We start from the raw sequence: 17,532 nt of genomic DNA on the forward strand, positions 1-17,532 counted from the left end.
TTGTTCTCTGTTACCATTTTTAGCATCATGTTTGCTTTAGATTTCTCCTCCTCCTCCTCCCCCTCTTCCTCCTCCTCCTCCTCCTCCTCCTCCTCCTCTCCTCCTCTCCCTCCTCATCCTCGTCCTCGTCCTGGTTCTTCTCCTCCTCCTCCTTCTTCTTTTTCTTTAATTTAAATTCAAGTTAGTTAACATACAGTATAGTCTTGGTTTCCAGATTAGAACCCAGGGATTCATCTCTTACCTGTGACACCCAGTGGTCATCCCAACAGGTACCCTACTTAATGCCCATCACCCATTTAACCCATCCTCCCACCCACCGCCCCTCCAGCAACGCTCAGCTTGTTCTCTGTATTTAAGAATCTCTTATGGTTTGCCTCCCTCTCTGTTTTTATCTTATTTTTACTTCCCTTCCCCTATGTTCATCTGTTGTGTTTCTCAAATCACACATACAAGTATATGAGTGAAATCATATGATGTCTGTTTTTTCTCTGACTTATTTTGCTTAGTTTTTAAGCTTTCATTTTCTGTTTTTGCTGGTATATAGAAATGCAGTTGATTTTGTATATTGATTTCTTATTTAAATATCTTGCTAAATTCACTTATTAGGGTTTGAATAGTTGACTCTCGATTATTTTTGATTTTCTATGTATATAATCATGTTATCTGAAAATAATGACAGTTTCATTTCTTTCTTTCCAGTCCTTATATGCCTTTTATTTCTTTTTCATGCCTTATTATATTGGCTAGGACCTCAAATTGAAAAGAAGTAGTTATAGCAGTAATCATTTTCCCCTTCTCATCTGGAAAATGTTTAGTAATTCACCATTAAGTATGAATTCCTACAGGTATTTTTGCAGATACCTCTATCAGGTTATCTTAATGGTGCTTTTGATGAATAAGCATGTTCCAATCTATCAATTTTTTTCTTTATGAGTAATACATTGTACATCCTATTTCAGACATCTTCCCATGATAAGGTCATAACAATATTTTCCCATATTACCTCTACAAGAGTTTTTAATTCTAAAAATTAAGTACTCATATATGCGTTACTCTGTTTTAGATTTATATTCTGTTCCATTGATCTACTTAGGTATTCCTGTGCCAATATCTCACTGTGCTGATTAATATCACTGTATGAAAAATCTTGATGTTTAGTAGATAAGGTCCTCCTAATATTTCCTTCTATAATGAGTGTCATGGCCATTCCTGGCCCTCTATAACTTTTTAAATTAAAAAAAAATTTTTTTTTTATTTTAGAGAGAGAGAGCAAGCAGGGGAGAGGGGTAGAGGGAGAGAGAGAGAGAGAATATCCCAAGCAGGCCCCATGCTCAATAAGGAGCCCAACGCAGGGCTTGATCCCATGATCCTGGGATCATGACCTGCCCCGAAATCAAGAGTTGGGTGCTCAACCAAGTGAGCAACCCAGGTGTCCCTACAGTAAAAAAAAAAAATTTTTAATGTTTATTTATTTTTGAGAGAGAGAGACAGACAGACAGAGCATGAGTGGGGGAGGAGCAGAGAGAGAGGGAGGCACACAATCTGAAATAGGCTCCAGGCTCTGAGCTGTCAGCACAGAGCCTGATGTGGGTCTCAAACCCATGAACTCTGAAACCATGACCTGAGCCGAAGTCAGAACTGAACTGACTGAACCATGTAGGCACCCCCCCTACATTTTTATATACATTTTAGAATCAGCTTGTCAGTTTCTACACACACACACACACACACACACACACACACACACACACAGAACAACAAAAAAACCTGTCAGATTTTAATTGCATTTGCACTGAATCTGCATATTAATTTGAGAGAAGGTTAATATGTTTACACAATGTTGATTCTTCTAGTACATGAACACAATTTATCTTTCCATTTTATCACTTCTTTAAAGTGTTTTATAGCTATCTGGGTACACATTTTATATGTCTTTTTTATTATAAAGAACATTATTAAATTATTAGATTTACTCCTAGGTATTTACTTTTGCTTTCATTTATGTTAATACTGCTGTATAGCAATATGTTTGATTTTAGTTTCTTGATCTTGTGCTCAGTTAATGAATACAGTAATTCAGTAATTCTAATAATTTATAGATTCTTTTAGATTTTCTACATCTACAATCATATCTTATACAAGTAATGACAGTTTCCTTTCCAAACTAGTTATTGATTTTCATTTTCTTGCCTTTCTTCATTGGACCTCCAGTACAGTGTTGAATACAAGTGGAGATGGTTGGCATCCTTATCTGGTGCCCAATATGAGAGGAAAAGTCTTCAACATTTTACTGTTAGGTATGCTGTTTGCTATAGATTTAAACAAGCAAACAAACTAATAGACTTTGTTTTTTAGAGAAGTTTTAGGTTTAAAGAAAAATCAAGCAGAACCTGGAAAGCACTCCCATGTATATTCCCTTCCCCTAATATCCCCAGATTCCCCTATTGTTGACATCTTGCCTTGGTGTGGTATATTTGTTACCATTGATGAACCAATATTTATTTATTATTACTACCTAAAGTCCATAATTTACACTAGGATTCACTCTGTGTTATACAATTCTATGGGTTTTGACAAATGCATAAAGTCGTGTATCTACCATTATAGTACCATACAGACTAGTTTCCCTACCCTTAAAATACCACATTCCATCTTCTTCCCGCCCCACTTCTCTCAACACCTAGCAACTAGTAATCTTTTTACTGTCCCTATACTTTCTCCTTTTTCAAGATGTCATGTAATTGGAATCCTAGAGTATGTAGCCTTTTCAGACTTGCTTTTTCCTCATAGTAATGTATATTTAAAGTTTCTTCAGGTCTTTTGGTGGCTTGATAGCTCATTTTTTTCATCACTGAATAATATGCTGTTGTATGTATGTACTACGGTTTGTTTATCCATTCATTTATTGGAGGATACCTTGGTTACTTTCAGTTTTTGGCAAATATAAATAAAACTGCTGTTAACATTTGTGGGCAGATTTCCTGTGGACATAAGTTATTGATAGATTTTTAAAAAAATGTTTATTTTTTGAGAGACAGAGAGACAGAGCACGAACAGGGGAGGAGCAGACAGAGAGGGAGAAACAGAATCTGAAGCAGGCTCCAGGTTCTGAGCTGTCAATACATAGCCCGACGCTGGGCTCGAACTCAAAAATCATGACTGGAGCTGAAGTTGGATGCTTAACTGACTGAGCCACCCAGGTGCCCCAATAGATTCTTTTTTAAAGATAATTTTTCTCACTTAGGAAAGTTCCCTTTTACTTCTAGTTTACTAAGAACTTTTATTATGGATGGATGTTGGATTTTATCAAGTGTTTTTTCAATAGTTTTGAGATAATCATCTGACTTATTATCCTTTATGTCATCAGTGTGGTAAAGTACATTGATTGATTGAAGAAATCTTTGTAATAACAGCTATTTATTGATTTTTGAATGTGAAGCTTTCCCTTCTATTCCTGAATCAAATCCCAATTGGTTGCTGTGTATTTTTCTTTAAATATTGTTGGACTTACTTTGCTAATACATTGTTTAGGATTTTGTTGCATGTATTTTATGAATAAAATTGGCCTATAATTTTTCTTTCTTATAATATCCTTGTTAAGTTTTGGTATTAAGGTTTTGCTGATCTCATACAGTGAGTTGGAAATTGTTCTCTTTTCTCTACATGAGAATGTAGAAGATTGGCATTATTTCTTAAACGTTTGGAATAATTCAAGAAGTAAGCCATCTGGGCCTGTATATTTCCTTATAGTTAGATCTTAAATTATGAATTGTATTTTAATAATACAATATTATTCTGATTTTCTATTTTTTATTGTGTCAGATTTGGTAAATTGATTTTTTTTAGAAATTTATGTCATCTAAAATTTCAAATTTATTTATCTGATGTCATTTGTGATATCATTCTATGATTTAAAAAAATGTACCTATGGTTAATTGATGCCACCTGTTTTTATCCCTATATGGTAATTTTTCCTTTCTTTTTGTGCATTTGCTTAGGCTTGCCAGGGTCTTATCGATTTAATGAAGCTTTTCAAAAACAACTATCTTTCTGGCTTGGTTGATCCTCTTTAATGTGTGTGTATTTTCCATTTCATCAGTTTCTGTTCTTATTTTTATTATTTCCTTTCCTTCTTTCTTCATACAACACCCAGGGCTCGTCACAAGTGCCCTACTTAATCTCCACCACCCATTTAGCCCATCCCCTGCCCACTTCCCCTCCGGCAACATCTCACTTTGTTCTCTATAGTTAAGAGTCTGTTTTATGGCTTGCCTCTCTCTTTGTTTCTTTCCCCCCATGTTCATTTGTTTTGTTTCTTAAATTCCACATGTGAGTGAAATCATACAGTCTTTCTCTGGCCCTTTCTTTTTCCTTTGTGCCTAATATGACCTCTTTGTAACTAAGGATGTGGTTAGTTTGTTATTTTTCATCCTTTTGCCCACAACATATATCTTTGTGATGATAAATGTCACTCTAGCAGAGTTTTAGCTGCATCCCACAAATTTTTATATGTTTTATTATTACTTCTCAGTTAACGAATTTTCTCTCATTGAGATTTGTTTTTGAAATGTGTTTTTAAAATTTCAAATATATAGAGATTTTTCTACCATTGATTTCCAGCTTAATTTTACTGTATGATATTGAGATTTGCTTTATGGTCCAGTGTTAGATCATTTTTTAAGTGCTTCATATGTATTTAAAATAATGTATATTCTGAATTTTGAATGTAGTGTTTTACATATGTCAATTAGGTCATATTTGTTTATACTATCCAAATCGTATCTGTTTTTATTGATCTCTATTACATGACATTATGATATTGCATGAGAGGCATATTAAAGTCTCTTACTTGGAATACAGATTTTTCTGTTTCTTTTTATAGTTATGTTAATTTTATTTTATTTTTTATTTTTTTAAAGAAAACTCTGCCCTCAATGTGGGGCTCAAACTCATGACCGCAAGATCAAGAGTCACATGCTCTTATCAACTAAGCCAGACTGGTGCTCCTATAGTTATGTTAATTTTTAGTTTATATATTTTGGTGCTCTGTTATTATGTACATACAAATTTAGAATTGTTTTACCTTGATGATTTTATTGAACATTTATTTCTGAGTAATGTTTTGTTTTGTTTTGTTTTGTTTTTTTTAATATATGAAATTTATTGTCAAATTGGTTTCCATACAACACCCAGTGCTCATCCCAAAAGGTGCCCTCCTCAATACCCATCACCCACCCTCCCCTCCCTCCCACCCCCCATCAACCCTCAGTTTGTTCTCAGTTTTTAACAGTCTCTTATGCTTTGGCTCTCTCCCACTCTAACCTCTTTTTTTTTTTTTTTTTCCTTCCCCTCCCCCATGGGCTTCTGTTACGTTTCTCAGGATCCACATAAGAGTGAAACCATATGGTATCTGTCTTTCTCTGTATGGCTTATTTCACTTAGCATCACACTCTCCAGTTCCATGCACGTTGCTACAAAGGGCCATATTTCATTTTTTCTCATTGCCACGTAGTATTCCATTGTGTATATAAACCACAATTTCTTTATCCATTCATCAGTTGATGGACATTTAGGCTCTTTCCATAATTTGGCTATTGTTGAGAGTGCTGCTATAAACATTGGGGTACAAGTGCCCCTCTGCATCAGTACTCCTGTATCCCTTGGATAAATTCCTAGCAGTGCTATTGCTGGGTCATAGGGTAGGTCTATTTTTAATTTTCTGAGGAACCTCCACACTGCTTTCCAGAGCGGCTGCACCAATTTGCATTCCCACCAACAGTGCAAGAGGGTTCCCGTTTCTCCACGTCCTCTCCAGCATCTATAGTCTCCTGATTTGTTCATTTTGGCCACTCTGACTGGCATGAGGTGATATCTGAGTGTGGTTTTGATTTGTATTTCCCTGATAAGGAGCGACGTTGAACATCTTTTCATGTGCCTGTTGGCCATCCGGATGTCTTCTTTAGAGAAGTGTCTATTCATGTTTTCTGCCCATTTCTTCACTGGGTTATTTGTTTTTCGGGTGTGGAGTTTGGTGAGCTCTTTATAGATTTTGGATACTAGCCCTTTGTCCGATATGTCATTTGCAAATATCTTTTCCCATTCCGTTGGTTGCCTTTTAGTTTTGTTGGTTGTTTCCTTTGCTGTGCAGAAGCTTTTTATCTTCATAAGGTCCCAGTAATTCACTTTTGCTTTTAATTCCCTTGCCTTTGGGGATGTGCCGAGTAAGAGATTGCTATGGCTGAGGTCAGAGAGGTCTTTTCCTGCTTTCTCCTCTAAGGTTTTGATGGTTTCCTGTCTCACATTCAGGTCCTTTATCCATTTTGAGTTTATTTTTGTGAATGGTGTGAGAAAGTGGTCTAGTTTCAACCTTCTGCATGTTGCTGTCCAGTTCTCCCAGCACCATTTGTTAAAGAGACTGTCTTTTTTCCACTGGATGTTCTTTCCTGCTTTGTCAAAGATGAGTTGGCCATACGTTTGTGGGTCTAGTTCTGGGGTTTCTATTCTATTCCATTGGTCTATGTGTCTGTTTTTGTGCCATCTGAGTAATGTTTTTTGCCTTAAAGTCTACTTTTTTGTTTAATGTTTGCATGCTGTAATTTTTCCATTCTTACACTTTTAATCTTTATGAATGTGTATCTTGTAAGCAGCATATATTTTAAAAATCCGTTATGCTAATTCTTGACTTTTAATTGAGCATTTAGTTGGAACAGTCACCAATATATTGAAGTTTAAAAATCCCATCTTGGGGCGCCAGGGTGGCTCAGTTGGTTGAGTGTCCGACTTTGGCTCAGGTTGTGATCTCGTGATATGTGGGTTCGAGCCCTTCATCAGGCTCTGTGGTGACAGCACGGAGCCTGGAGCCTGCTTGGGATTCTGTGTCTCCCTCTCTCTGACTCTCCTCCACTCATGCTCTGTTTCTATCTCTCAAAAATGAATAAATGTTAAAAAAATTTTTTTTAATAAAAAAAGTCCCATCTTACTGTTCACTTCCTATTTGTGTCATTGTTTCTTTCTCTCTCTCCTTTCTTGCCTTCCCTGGATTGGTTAAGTGTATTTTATTATTTGATTTCCATCTCCCCTCCCCAAACCTCATTCCACCTCCTGCCCATTAGCTTGGTAATTAAATATTTTTTTAGGGGTTATTTATTTTACTTCTTTTTTCTTTTTAAAAAAATTTTTTTAATGTTCATTTATTTTTGAGAGAGAAAGAGAGAGAGAGACAGAGCATGAGCAGGGGAGGAGCAGAGAGAGAGGGAGACACAGAATCCGAAACAGGCTCCAGGCTCTAAGCTGTCAGCACAGAGCCAGACGCGGGGCTCGAACTCACAAACCGTGAGATCATGACCTGAGCTGAAGCTGGACGCTCAATTGACTGAGCCATCCAGGCGCCCCAACTTATTTTTTTTTAAGTTTATTTATTTTTCACAGAGAGAGAGAGAGAGAGAGCGAGCACGAACGGGGGAGGGTCAGAGAGAGGGAGACACAGAATCTGAAGCAGGCTCCAGGCTCTGAGCTGTCAGCACAGAGCCTGACGCGGGGCTTGAACTCACAGACTGTGAGATCATGACCTGAGCCGAAGTCGGACGCTCAACCAACTGAGCCACCCAGGTGCCCCTATTTTTTATTTTTTAATGTTTATTTATTTTTGAGAGAGAGAGAGAGGGAGAGGGAGAGGGAAAGACAGAGCATGAGTGGGGGAGGGGCAGAGTGAGGGAGACACAGAATCTGAAGCAGGCTCCAGGCTCTGAGCTGTCAGCACAGAACCTGACACAGGCCTCGAACCCACGAACCGTGAGGTCATGACCTTAGCTGAAGTCAGAAGCTTAACCAACTGAGCCCCCCATGCGTCCCTGGTGGTTATTTTAGAGATTATAATATGCAGCCTTGATTTAACACAATATATTATAAATTGGTTCTTTAATTCCTTGCAGACAGTGCAAGAACTCTGGAACACATTAACTCTCTTTACTCTTCTCCTGATTTATACACTACTGTTGTTGTATATTTTAATTTTCTTTCTATATTAAACCCTATAAGACATTATTATTATTGCTTTATGTAACCATAGTTCTCCATACCACCCATGTACCCACATCTGTACCTTTCAATTGCTTTTAATTCCTCCCAGTCTGAGGCTTCCCTGTGGAATCATTTTCTTTCTAACAGAAGAGTATCTTTTGGTATTTCCTTTAGTTCAGATAAGCTGGTGATGAAATCTGTTTTTGCTTCTCAGAAAAATGTCTTTATTTTACCTTCTTTCTTGAAGAATGTTTTCATTAGATAATGAGTTCTAGGTTGTTATTTTTTTTAATACTTTAAAGATGTTTGGTTGTATTCTGATTTCTGTTGAGAAATCAGTAGTCAATCTAAGCCTTGCTCTTTTGAAGTTGCTATTTTTTCCTCCTCTGATTTAAAAGAAAACTTTTTTTAATGCTTTTATTTTAGAGAGATTGAGAGAGAGAGAGAGAGAGAGAGAGAGAGCAAGGAAGGGGCAGAGAGAGAGGGAGGCAGAGGACCTGAAGGGAAGCCGTGACAGCAGAGAGCCAGTGTGGGGCTCAAACTCATGAACTGTGAGATCATGACCTGAGCTGAAGTTGGATGCTTAACTGACTGAGCCACCCAGGCACCCCATCTCTGACTGATTTTAAAATCTTCTCTTTGATTTTCTGTAGTTAGTCCTAGGATAGCTCTCAGTATGGTTTTCTTTTTATTTATTTTACTTTGGTGTTTTTTAGGGATAACTGAATCTATGGTTTGATGTCTTTCATTAGTTTTGAAAAATGTCACCTATTTCTTCAAATATTGCATCTGGTAAATCCTTTCTCTCCCTTCTCTCTGGGATTGAAGTACATGTGTGTTACTCCTTTTCACTTTATCTGTTACTTATGTTCTATTTAGTATTTACCATTCTTGTGTCTCTCTAATAAGCATCTTGTTTTGGATATTTTCTTCTTACCTGTCTTATAGTTAATTTTTTCTTCAACAGTGTCTATTCTGCTGTTAAACCTTGCCACTAAGTTCTTAAACTCATTGCGTTTTTCAGTACTTGAATTTTAATTTGGTTCTCTTTTATAATTTCTAGTTCCCTGCTACAATTCTCAGTTTAAAAGAATTTCCTCCACCATATTCAGAAACTTAGAGTCTGGTAGCTTCTATTATCTGGATCCCTTGTGGCTCTGGTTCTGTTGTTATCTTGTTTTGTTTTGTTTTTTAAAACATGCTCTTGTCTTCTCATGTACTGGCTAATTTTTATTGTATACAGAATATTGTGTTTGAAAAATTGTAGAGATATTTTGAGACCCAGGCTGATACTATGTTCCTCCAGAGAAAATTTTATTTACTTCTGGCTGATTGCTTGGGTACATGATCAATTCCAGATATTCTTTTTTTTTTTTTTAATTTTTTTTTTTACATTGATTTATTTTTGAGAAACAGAGTGAGACAAAGCGTGAGCGGGGGAGGGGCAGAGAGAGAAGGAGACACAGAATCTGAAGCAGGCTCCAGGCTCTGAGCAAGCAAGCGGTCAGCACAGAGCCTGATGCGGGGCTCGAACTCACAAACTGTGAGATCATGACCTGAGCTGAAGTCGGACGCTCAACTCACTGAGCCACCCAGGCGCCCCAATTCCAGATATTCTTAATCTAGTTCTAGGGCTTGGGATATTTTGAAGCAGGGTACAGTTCCTGAAAGAGCTGGACTACTTCTTGTTCATTCTTACTCCTAGGTGCTGAACGAAGGGGTTTTGATCCAAAGAGCTGGGGGTCTATCAGGGCTTCTCCTTTTTGGCAGTCCTTGAATTCCAGCTTTTATCCCTTTAATTCCTTGAAAATATCAAAGTCTATTCACTGGGGTCAAGTGTTAGGGGAGTTGGTGTAGCCATATATTTATAAAAAGGTAGCATGAAGGATCCTTGTGGTGATTTTATATCTTGAGTATGGTGGTGATCACAGGAATTTACACATGAGAAAACTGCATGGAACTAAATACACAGACACACACACACACACACACACACACACACACACGTGCATGTTAGCTGGTGAAATCTGAAAAAAGTTGGTGGATTATATCACTGTAAATTTTCCAGTTGTGATATTGTACTGCAGTTATGCAAGACGCTGTCATTGGTGAAACTGGATGAAGGATACATATGATCTCTCTGTATTATTTTGTTTTTTATGTGATAAAATATACATAACATAAAACTTACATTTTAACCATCTTTAGGTATTCAGTTCAGTAGCATTAAGTACATTAACAGTGTTGTGCAACCATAATCACTGCCCATTTCCACACTTTTTATCAGTCCAAGTGGAAACTCTACCCATTAAATAACAGGTCCCTATTATCCTCTCTCTCCAGCCTTTGGTAGCCTCTATTCTGCTTTCTGTTTCTATGCATTTGCCTATTCTAGGTACCTCATATGAGTGGAATCAGACAAGATTTATTTTTTTGTGTTTGGCTTATTTTATTTAGCATAACCTTTCTGAGGGTCATCCATGTTGTAACATGTATCAGAATCTCATTCCTGTTAAAGGTTAAATATCCTTGTATGTCTGTACTGCATTTTGTTTATCTGTTCATTTGTTGGGGAACATTTGGGTTGTTTTCACCTTTTGGCTATTGTGAATAGTGCTGTTATGAACATTGGCACACAAGTATACATTTGAGTCTCTGTTTTAAATTCTTTTTGTATATAACTAGAAATAGAATTGCTGGATCCTGTGATAATTGTATCACTAACTGAAGAACCGCCAGAATGTTTTCTACAACAGCTGCACCATTTAACATTCCCACCAGCGATGCACAGGGGTCCAATTCCTTCACCTTTTCAAAGCACTTGTTATTTTCTTGTTTTGATTTTTTTTTTATAATAACCACCCTAGTGGGTATGAAGTAATATCTCCTTGTAATTTTGATTTGCATTTCCCTAATGACTAATGAATGATGCTGAGCATCTTTTCATGTACTTATTGGCCATTTGTATATTTTTGGCAAAATGTTATTTTAGTTTTTTTCCCCATTTTTTAATCAATTGTTTATTTTTCTGTATTATTTCATGTGAATCTGCAGTGATCTCAAGATAAAAAAAGTTTAATAAAAAGTTATTTTATTTTCTCAGCCTTTCAGCTGCCTTTTTTCTGGAAGCAGTTGATATCCCTAGGGGACAAGTTGCCCCGCCGCCCCTGTATCTTGTTTACCTCTAGGTTTCCGTCTCCCTCCAAATCTCTGCCCTGTTGTTCGTCACTGCCTTTTTAGCTCTCCAATGCCTTCAAACAGGTATTTTATTTTATTTTTATTTTGGGGGGGGGAATTATAAAGCATTTTTTAAATATAATTTATTGTCAAGTTAGCTAAAATACAGCATATACAGTGTGCTCTTGGCTTCAGGAGTAGATTGCCATGATTCATCGCTTACGTACAACACCCAGTGCTCATCCCAACAAGTGCCCTCCTCAATGCCCATTACCCATTTTCCCCTCCCCACCGACCCTCCCATCAGCCCTCAGTTTGTTCTCTGTATTTAAGAGTCTCTTACGGTTTGCCTCCCTCTCTGTAATTTTTTTTTTCCCTTCCTTTCCCCCATGGTCTTCTGTTAAGTTTCTTAAGTTCCACATATGAGTGAAAGCATGATATCTGTCTTTTTCTGACTGATTTATTTCACTTACCGTAATACCCTCCAGTTCCATCCATGTTGTTGCAAATGGCAAGGTTTCATTCTTTCTCATTGCCGAGTAGTATTCCATTGTATATATAAACCACATGTTCTTTATCCATTTGTCAGTTGATGGACATTTGAGCTCTTTCCCTAATTTGGCTATTGTTGAAAGTGCTGCTATAAACATTGGGGTACATGTGCCCCTATGACTCAGCACCCCTGTATCCTTTGCATAAATCCCTAGTAGTGCTGTTGCTGGGTCGTAGGGCAATTCTATTTTTAATTTTTTAAGGAACCTTCACACTCTTTTCCAGAGCAGCTGAACCAGTTTGCATTCCCATCAGCAGTATAAGAGAGTTCCCATTTCTCCACATCCTCACCAACATCTGTTGTTTCCTGAGTTCAAACACCTATTTTAAGCATTTTGTCTAGCTTCTTTAAACTGTTTTCAGTGGAATAGTTGGTCCACTTTACCTAAGCCCCCATTATTGGAAGTGTCTTTTTGTTCAGCTATGGCTTTGCTGAAGGAAAAAAAAATGTTTACATAAATTTAAAAGTAACTTAAAACATCTAACTCTTAAAAAAATCTAACTCTGTATGAAGCTTAAAAATAGCACTGAATCTTTTTTCAGTAAAAACATTTCTGTGTGAGATGGAGGTAATGTGGATCCAGGTATATGAGGGGAAATAGCACATTTTCTTCTCCATCTTACGTAGTTTTTTTTGTTTTTCTTTTGCATTTGATTATTTTTTAGAGAGAGAGAGAGAGAGACAGAAACAGAGAGAGAGAGAGAGAGAGAGAGAGAGAATCCCAAGAAGGCCCTTTGTTGACAGGACAGAGCCCAACTCAGGGCTCAAATCCATGAATGGTGAGATCATGACCTGAGCCAAAACCAAGAGTCAGACCCTTAACCGACTGAACCACCCAGGTGCCCCTCTTACAGTATTTCAAGAAAGGAAAATATGCTTAAAGCACTCTTATTGTCAGAAAAAATATACTTATTTTGCTAGGGCCTCCTGCTTCAACATGATCTCTGCAAGGAGGTTGTGTTGGGGATCCTCACTCTTGGTTTGGTGATTCAGTAGGAGGGCTCACAGATCTCAGAAAAGTTAGCAAATGGAAAGGTGCGTGGGATGAAGACTGGAGGAGACCGCCAGGTGCACACTTCCAAGTCTTCTCCCACTGGAGTCACCCAGGACACACCTGATTCCTCTAGCAACTTGTGACAACGTGTATGGAATGTTGCATGCCAGGGAAGCTCCCCCAAATTGATCAAGAGTTTTTGTTGGGTATCAGCACATAGGCATATAGCCCCTACCCAACCTCAGTTAAGCAAAGCTCCGTATGCCCACAGGGAAGCAAATGTTCATTATAAATTGCATTGTTTGCATCAACTGTCTGGGTAAAGTAGTGCAGTGTGGCTCAAGACCTCAGGAATGCGAACCCAGTCTTGTCAGACATAATATTCCCACAGCTCAGTTCTCAGGTTCCAGCCAAGGAACAGCCATGAAAATGGACCTTTCTTGAGAATGTGCCAGCTTTGAGCAACCCAGGCCTACTAAGTTAATGCTTTAATATGCAGAGGCCTATTCTGACCAGACATGAAAAAGGAAGCACCCCTGTTACTCTCTAGTCTCTCACCCTGCAGGATGTTTCTTAATGGCAGTTATCACTATCAAGACCTCATTTGTGTATTTGACACTAATCCAATAACACATTTTAATTCTTTTTCCGCTAGAGTGTGAGTTCCTTGAGGTCCAGAGACTCTGTTCACTGTTGCATCCCCAGTGTCTAAAATAGTGCTTTGCCTAGAGGTACTCAACAGATGTTTGTGGAATAAATGAATGAATGAAAATGATCGTTTATGCAATTACTTAGGAATGTTTGACTGGATATAAATTATTGGGACATGCTGTTATCCTATGAATGACATTTTCTCATCTCTTTCTTTTTCCTGAACAGGTCTATAATTCAGTAGGCAGATCTTTCCCTCGAAGGTTTGTTTTGCCCTTGCATGTCAGTTTGAATGACCCCAAGGGACAGAACCTCAGCCCATTGTCCTATTCTTCAGCCAGTGCTGTGAAACAGGCTGATGGAAAGGTATGCTTTCAAAGGACACTAGACTAAGACTTTGAATTTTAATCGTGGTACTCTATTCATTGGCTGTTTCCCTCAATCTTTGTTGCCCAATAAGTCTGATATCATTCAGCCTAGCAGGGTAAGGTCATGACAGTCGCTTGCACAAGAGCTGCAGGATTCTGAGTGGGAGTGAGCGCTGTGTTTACCTATCCTTTTTGTGTTTTGAAACAGATATGTCAATCTTCTAATGGTTGTGGAACGGCTAAGTATTAGATTGGTATTGATCATCTCCACCTTCTGGAAAGCTTGTGCTTACCACAGCATGTCGTTGTGTAGCTATTAATATCTTAGCTTTGGTAGAATAAGAAGGTCACTGCCACCCTGTATGCCATTTGACAGCTTCGTCACAAAACCCGATGATCTTCACGTATTCATACACGTGATGGAAAGAGGAATAATGGAAAAGATGACCTAGAGTCTCAGTTTCCAAGCCCTATTGCAAACTCTTAGCCCCCTCACTGACCTATACTGCATAAAATAGGTGAGAAAGTAAGCAATCACTGCAAATCCTTTTGGGATCTCTTTTAGATTTGGTGCTCCTATGAAAATCTACATCCTGAAGGTCTAGAGGATGAAGGAGGTATTGAATTTCCCCAGATCAACTATGGCCAATTCAGTGGCAGAAAGTATCGTTTCTTCTATGGCTGTGGCTTTCGGCATTTGGTGGGGGATTCTCTGATCAAGGTGGACGTGGTAAACAAAACACTGACGGTAATGAAAATCTTTTTCCCGTTCTGAACTCTTAAAAGACCACTTTTGCCCTTTTAAAGGGCACCCTTAAAAGACCACTTTTTTGAATTAGTTTCTGTTTTGTTAAAGTAGCTCTTGAATTTCTTTTTCTTTTTTTAAAGGAAGGAGTGACTTTTTTTTAAAGGTTTTTCTTTTTAATGTTTTATTTATTTTGAGAGACAGAGAGAAAGAGAATGAGAGAGAGAGAGTGAGTGAGAGTGCTTGCATGCGTTGGGGAAAGGTAGAGAGAGAATCCCAAGCAGGTGCCAAGCTGTCAGGGCAGAGCCCGCTGCAGGGCTGGATCTCACCACCTGTGAGATCATGACCTGAGCTGAAATGAAGAGTCGGACGCTTAACCAAGTGAGCCACCCAGGCACCCCTTGAGCTTCTTTAATATTTAAGCCGCTCAACCATTTACTTTTATTCAGTTTGAGAACCACAGAATCACCTAGGCTAGGGGTATATTCCCTCTGGGGAATCTTACATGAATCCCAAGCCCAGAAAAACAAGTCTCTGTTGGATGTTATTTTTAGAGAAATCATGGGGTTTAGGTTATTGGGACACATAGTTCAGGTCGATGGGAAATTATAACTGCACAGATTGTGTCTGATGATGATGGAGCCTGTAGCTGCAAGCCACCTGCCCCCCTCTATTCAGCTCAGTGAGCCTGGTTCTTTTACTGAATGGATAGTGTACTGACAGCCAGGTGCATGCTGGGAGTGAGAAAAGCTGTTGAAGGCTTCTTGCTCATAACTAGCCTTCTATCAAATACTTTTTTTTGGGGGGGGGGTCTTACAGATTTGGAGAGAAGATGGCTTCTACCCCTCGGAACCTGTGTTTGTTCCTGCACCAGGAACCAGTGAAGAAGATGGTGGGGTTATTCTCTCTGTGGTGATCACCCCCAAGCAGGTAAATGTATCTCCCCATCACTATTCAGAAAGAGAAGTGGCACTGAGCCTTTTGAGGATTGTATTCAGTGATGCTGTCAGTAGTTTATTCTGATTCCAATACAGTACTTTCTCCCTTTTCTTCCTCTCCTCCTATGTACATACCCTTTTATCACAATCGTGCTTTATTATTATTTTAAAGTTCTATTTATATCGTCATCATAATTTACATTTTGCATATTCATTTACAAAGAATTTTAACACACATCATCTTATTTACTCATCAGAAGAGCTTTGTTGAAACAGAGAGGGAGGCAAACCATAAGAGAATCTTAAATATAGAGAACAAACTGAGCGTTGCTGGAGGGGAGGTGGGTAGGGTATGGGTAAAATGGGTGATGAGCATTAAGGAGGGCACTTTTCAGGATGAGCACTGGGTATCATATGTAAGAGATGAATCCCGGGTTCTATTCCTGAAACCAAGACTACGCTGTATGTTAACTAACTTGAATTTAAATTAAAAAAAAAAAGAAGACGACCTTTTTTGCATACCATTTTACACACATGGAATTTGTAACTTAGATAAGTTGCAGGAGCTTGTGTCAGATCTCACAGTGGTAAAGCCAGTGTTTAAATCTCTGTCTTCTGACGTCTAGTCTGATGTTCATGCCACCATCTGTGCTGCCAGTTTCATTGCTCCAAAAGTGTAATGTGGTGAGCCCTGGTTCTCAACAATGTTGATGTCATAACTTCTTGTGTAAGGCAGTCTTATGGCAGATAGGTTCACTTTGAGTACAAGCTTTGATCAGTTATTAGTGGCTGCCTGGGGTGTAGGATTCTGAGACTTTTTAAGGGTTTGACAAGGAGAGTGCTGGGATCAATTACTAACATCTGCCACAGGCTTCAGAGGACTTTGTCCTCACTTCATGTAGTTGCCACTCCTGCAATTATACCAGGGCAAGTATCAGTCAGCCTTGTAATGCTGACAAAGTTATTTGTACAGTTCCAAAGTAACTGGAGGCATAGAACTTAGAAAATTTGGAAGAAAAAAATTTCTGTATCCCTTCGGAGATTAAAAAGTCCCAGGTAAAAAGATCCTTAAAGTCAGAGAGATTCTGTGAAAGTAATTGACATAAACAACCTAATTTCTTCACTCTGGGCCTGAACTTCTTCTGCCATAATTTCCTTTTCAGGCTGGTTCAGCAATTCCGCAAACATTCAGTGAATGGATAGCCAAGGCACTGTGCTAGGTGGTGAGGATAGATAGGAAGATGCGTAAGACATGATCAAAAGAATTCTGGGGCGCCTGGGTGGCTCAGTTGGTTAAGCATCCGACTTCAACTCAGGTCATGATCTCACAGTTCGTGAGTTCAAGCCCCACATCAGGCTGTGTGCTGGCAGCTCAGAGCCTGGAGCCTGCTTCGAATTCTGTGTCTCCCTCTCTCTCCGCTCTTCCCCCGCTCATGCTCTGTGTCTCTCTTCTTCGAAAATAATTAAAACATTAAAAAATTAAAAAAGAAAAGAATTTCCAGTATTGTTTTTCCTTTTCTAGAATGAAAACAATTTTCTACTAGTCTTGGACGCCAAGAACTTTGAAGAACTGGGCCGAGCCGAAGTGCCCGTGCAAATGCCTTACGGGTTCCATGGCACCTTTGTCACCATCTAATGGAACAACTCACAAGGCCTAGAAACTAAGTTTACAATGAACATTCTCTGTACAAAAAAAGAGAGCAAAAAAGGCACCTTACCTTCTAAACTGTAGAGATCTGGTTGTAAAATTTCTATTAAAAACCAAATTCTTGGGGCGCCTGGGTGGCTCAGTCAATTGAGTGTCTGACTCTTTATTTTGCCTCTGTGCTGAGTGTGGAGGCTGCATGGGATTCTCTCCCCCGACAGCCCCTCCCCAGCTCTCTGTCTCTCTCAAAATAAATAAACTTTAAAAAAACAAAACAAAACAGAATTCTTGAGATAATCACGGTTTTATGTTTTCTTAGGGCTCTTCCTTGAAAACGTGAAGCAAGTGTTGATACAACCTTTTGAAGAGAGTTTTAAATTTATATTTACTAGATACATCTTTCTCTAGCTAATAAGACTACATGAAAGAAAAAGAGCTGGGT

General features: G+C 38.5%; 1 protein-coding gene across 2 annotated transcripts in view; it reads left to right on the forward strand.

Moving 5' to 3' along the window:
- BCO2 (beta-carotene oxygenase 2) overlaps positions 1–17,240 on the forward strand; it is a 46,962-nt gene extending 29,722 nt beyond the window's left edge. For both annotated transcript variants that reach the window (XM_042957884.1, XM_007074844.3), the window contains 4 exons: positions 13,623–13,760; positions 14,328–14,510; positions 15,327–15,437; positions 16,968–17,240. In XM_042957884.1, coding sequence (XP_042813818.1) covers positions 13,623–13,760; positions 14,328–14,510; positions 15,327–15,437; positions 16,968–17,081 — 546 coding nt within the window. In that variant the 3' untranslated portion in view covers positions 17,082–17,240. The remainder of the gene's footprint in view (positions 1–13,622; positions 13,761–14,327; positions 14,511–15,326; positions 15,438–16,967) is intronic.
- The last annotated feature ends 292 nt before the right edge of the window (positions 17,241–17,532 follow it).

This window comes from Panthera tigris, chromosome D1, assembly GCF_018350195.1.
Source record: "Panthera tigris isolate Pti1 chromosome D1, P.tigris_Pti1_mat1.1, whole genome shotgun sequence".
Classification (NCBI taxonomy): domain Eukaryota; kingdom Metazoa; phylum Chordata; class Mammalia; order Carnivora; family Felidae; genus Panthera; species Panthera tigris.